This window comes from Octodon degus, unplaced genomic scaffold (assembly GCF_000260255.1).
Source record: "Octodon degus isolate 3935 unplaced genomic scaffold, OctDeg1.0 scaffold00748, whole genome shotgun sequence".
Taxonomy (NCBI): Eukaryota; Metazoa; Chordata; class Mammalia; order Rodentia; family Octodontidae; genus Octodon; species Octodon degus.
Window position 1 is genome coordinate 7,464 of NW_004525324.1, and position 4,778 is coordinate 12,241.

General features: G+C 49.9%; 1 protein-coding gene across 1 annotated transcript; it reads right to left on the bottom strand.

The window, feature by feature from the left end:
- Window positions 1–804: 804 nt before the first annotated feature.
- On the bottom strand, window positions 805–3,725 carry LOC101587831 (galectin-5-like; the record flags this gene model as incomplete). Its single annotated transcript, XM_012513404.1, has 3 exons — window positions 805–951; window positions 3,370–3,532; window positions 3,637–3,725. Coding segments are annotated over 3 exons (399 nt in total), but the record flags the coding sequence as incomplete, so codon positions are not given.
- Between the last annotated feature and the right edge of the window lie 1,053 nt (window positions 3,726–4,778).

Below are 4,778 nucleotides of genomic sequence, written 5' to 3' on the forward strand. Positions count from 1 at the left end.
CATCAGGCTTCTTGGCTCTCTCCTGACTCCCACCCACTGTGTCCCAGCCTTATCTCCCCTTAGTAGCATGGAGATGTTTCCCAGCTCACCCAGCTACCAGTATTCCCGCATTAGAGCCCAGGCCAGCAGCTTGTACACCCCAGATGCTTTCTCCAGTACCCCTGCAGGCTTTGTGAGGGATCCCTGGGAGTCAGTGTGGATGACAGGACCCTCCTTCCCAAAGGGAACCTGTACTGTCCCATCCCACTTTCTTGGTAGGGACCCCCAAATCCAGACTCCAGCATGTCTCTAGACACACCACTAATGCACTCATCTGACAAGTGTATACCAGCAACAGCATTGCTCTTTCTTTATTTTAAATATGCCAGGAAGGGGCAGTGCCCGGTGCTGAGAAAGCCCTGCTCAGTGGGTAGAAGCCAGCGGGATGTCACCAGGCAGCCTCCCCACAGGAAGCAGTGTTGCAGCAGGGTGCCAAGCAGGGAAAGAAGGTGAAGGTCCCAGGAATGGGCTGTGGAGGGCACCTGGGTCCTCCATTGCATAGCTGTGGCTTGGGACTAGCATGGGTTGCACAAAGGACAGGAAGCTGTTTGAAGGCCTTGTGCAGTAGATTTGGGTTGGTACATAGAAGACTCAGACCTTCCTCGTTGCCAGGAGGAATGGACCTGGAGTCTCCCCTGGGTGGCAGACCTCAGGGCACCAGCTGCTAGGATGGCAGGGCTCAGAAGGTGGGGGCAGAAGCACAGAAGACAGGGAGGAGATACAGACAGCCATATCTCCAGCCCTTCACTGAACTCTGGAGCCCATCTAGACCTGCACATCCATAAGCGTAATATCACCGGTTACTTCCAGATGACTGATGGACAGCAGGTCCTGCAGGCGGTGCTCATATGTCAGCAGGGGCTGGCCATCCACAGTCACCCTGTAGCAGTCAGCTTCGCATGTGATCTGTACCTGTGCAGAGAGGGCTAGCATTCATCCTCCATGTGAAAAGTCCTCAGCCTCCCCAGGCTTGGAGCACCTCCTTCTTCTCCCCAAGTAACCCCTTCCCATCCCCCATTGAAGGACCCGCCCTCTCTAAACATCCTTTGCTTTCTTCCCTGGGAGATCAGCATGTGTTGTTCCCAGCCAGCTGTGAGGTTCCCAGTCAGCATCTCCGTCCCTTGTGTCCCTGCCAGGCATCTCAGGACACAGTGCCTCTGGCAAATCTTCCCTGACCCCAACCAGGGGACCAACTGCCTCCTCAATCCACCAGGGCAGCAGGACTGGCTGCTGCCATCTGTGTCCTCCATGCCCCTACCTGGACTCTGGAGCAACAGCAGCAGCAGCCCCCTGACTGCTTCTCTCCAGCCCAGGACCTTCTCCCAAAGGTAGACAGTGTATAAATTCAATGGTCACACTTGCATCATACTTGTGTGCAGGGCACTGTCCCAGTGTGCACAGAGACTACTTCGGCCCATTCCCACAACTCTGACATTCCAGGATTCTTAGCTCCATTTGTAGATGAGGAAATGGAGCTGCAAGGACCCAGTGACTGTCCCTGGCTGAAAGGCCCTTCCCCGAGGTCACCAGCTACCTATCAGTCAAAGGCAGTGTCCCTGCTGTTGTTCCTCCGAGGCTTCTCCCTGTAGTAAAATCCAAGCTCCCTTCCCATCCCCAGAGCTCTCCACCTGTCATTTCCTACCCAGATGCAGAGTACAGGCCTCCAGGACACAGCTTCTGGCTAAGAGGATGCCCAGGGGGACAGTCTGGATAACTGGGGTAAGTCCCAGACACCATGAACCAATCTTGTATTCCTCTTCCTTCCCTCCCTCCTTCCTTCTTTTCTTTATCTTTCCTTTCTTCCTTTTTTTTTTACTAGTTTCCTCCTTTCCTCTTGCTTTTTCTTTGTCTTTCTCTATCTCTCTTTTTCTTTTACCTGTCCTTCCTTCCTTCCTTCCTTCCTTCCTTCCTTCCTTCCTTCCTTCCTTCCTTCCTTCCTTCCCTCCTTCCTTCCCTCCTTCTTTCCTTCTTTTTGTTACTATGGAATGCACCCAGGGTCTTCATGCTGAGCTACAACCTTTTCCCTATTTTTACATTTTTCTGCTTTACACACTCTCTGTAAGTCATTAAACTGCCCGGGCTAACCTCAAATTTGGGACCCTCCTGCTCTGACCTGCTGGAGTGCTACTGTTACAGCCCCATGTACCATGGTACCTGGCTGTTTCTGGATTTGTTTTTCTAAGCTCTGTGGGTGGCCTGAATGTGTAGGCAGGGTGGTCAGACCCGCAGCCACCACATATCTCTCACCCTCTCTCTCCACCTAGTAGTGCAGCCCTGCACAGGCTCCTCCCTCCTCTGCACATCAGCTCTCACAGTGAGGGTCCCTCCACCCCAGGGCCCCTGTCCTGATGTATGCTGCGTGGCTTGTGCATTGGTCTCTTGGCTCCTCCCCAACCAGACTACAGCCCCATGGGTAGGACCTGCTCTCTCTGCTTCCTAGCTGCATCTGTGAATGTGGGCATTTCCTGCACAAAGGGCGCCACTCAGATAGCTGACAAATGGCTGCTGACTAAATATGCAAATCCATGACAGGGCTTCTTTTTTTTTTTTTTTTTTTGCGGAACTGGGGATTGAATTGAGGCTCTTGCGCTTGCCAGGGAAGCACTTATTCTACTGAGACATGTAGAGATATAGATTTGAGACAAAAGTCAGATGTCCCAAGAGAGTAGGAAACACTGGACTGAGCCTGAGGAGGGTTGCTGTCTGCTTGCAAATTCCCAAAAAGCTGGGACCCAAGGCAGCAGATAACAGCTTCTCCTGCAGGCGCCCTGTCCTTTGATCCCTTGCTTGGGATGTTATCAGCTAGCATTTGTGTAAACCTAGTGTTAGGCAAATGGTGGAAGTCATCAGAGATAGTAGTTTGTATTCACTTAGGTAATTATGCACATTCCTTAGTCTGCCTGTACCCCTCAATAAAAGTGAGATGCTTCTGAGGCTCCGGGCTCACTTGGAGAGAGACTAATCTCAGTGAGACCTCTGAAGCTACATTCATTAGGTCTTCTCGTCGTTTCTTTCAGCACCGACCTATAACATACAACAGAGACATCTCCCCGGCCCCAGTGCTTCATTCTTTATTTCCATGTCACATAAATGGGATTCCTTCCCCTGGCAAGGAAATTGGGATGTGATTTTGTTTGCTTACCTATTAAGAGAAGAAAGTAACACCTCCTTGGGGGACAATAAACATAGCATGATAATAATGTGCTACCCATCTCTCTTCCTTGTGGTACAACCCTGGGATCACAAGCATCGATCCCCAACCTTTTCAAGGTGCCCCCAGACTCCCTTACCCCTTGTCCACCTGCACCCAGCGAACCCCCAAGCTCTTACTGTGAAGCTTTCTCCTGGGATGAAGGGCATGTTGCCAGACAGCCAGCGCTCCTCTTGCCCCCAGGAGCCCATGATCTTAGTGTTTCGGACCACACATCTTTCATTGAATCGAGGGTTGAAGTGAAAGGCGATGTCAGTCCCAGCACACAGGTTGATATGGAACCTGTAGAAGACAGAAACTTGTAATCTCATTCTGTCCCCCACTATGGGCCAAATTCCCTCCCCTTTATTTCCAGGAGCCAGAGAGCCCTGGAGGCCTTCTCTTACCTTGTAGCATTGGGAGACACAATGCCTGACACAGTGACCACCTTGGATGGCTTCATCCCACCTGGGATTGCGGTGAAGAAAGGAATCGGCTGTTTGGAGAAAGGAACAAGTCAGGCTGTGACAGTGGAGAGCAGCACAGGACTGGAGAATCCTGTGTCAGTTGCTATAGACTTGGACATCTGCTGAGACCAAACCATGCCTGGGAGTAATATTGTTGGCAGCTGAATTAGATAGAAATATTATAAATAGTCAGACAGGGCCAGGCCCTCAAGGAGACAAGATGGAAAACAAGGTGACTTTGCAACTTGGAAGAGACAGACACTCCCATATGGCCAGATCTCAAGACAAAAACACAAGAGGAAATATAGCTACATACTTCCCTAGGGTATCAATCACCTTGAAAGAGCCCAAATGAATCACTAGCCCAACCCCCAACAGGAAGAGACCCTGTCCTGTATTCATGCCCACTTGCTACATGACTCACTTCCCCATTTGGTACTGGATTTAATCAATTTTACTTGGGCAATGGTGCTTGTAATCTCATTGGTTGACCATAGTTTGGTCCCACCTCATGCCCACCTAAGCGAGTTCCCAAGTCTTCATCACGTTAGACCCACCTCACCACATGGTTTTCTTCTATAAAATTCCCTGGAAGAAACAGCTTCCCAGGGGACAACTCGCTCAGGCCCCCCTCCTATCCCTCTCTCAGACAGGGACTTTCTTTCCCTCAATAAATATATTATGTTCACAACCTATTTTGTTTCTAAAATTCATTCTTTGGTTTTGGAGAACACAAACTTGTCCCAGGTACTTTTTAGGTTGGGAGATCAGTTTTTCTCCCTGTGTCAATTGGAGGTTTCCCTGTATCAATATGATTTCTTGAGGAAGCCAGGACAACTTTACTTGGTTCCTTAGATACCGAGGGAAAACATCCCAGTGCTCCCCATGTAGGGGCCTTCACTGCCATGGAAGGAACTCTGGGAAGACACTAAAGAATTCCGGGTGACAAGGGAAGGCCATACATTTAGTTCACACTGAAGGGACCATAATAAGTTGAAAGCTCCTTTCAAAATTATTCTAATATTTATGAGTATTTTTAAAATTTCAACTTCATAAGGGACCCTTTTAAATTATGCAGGTCA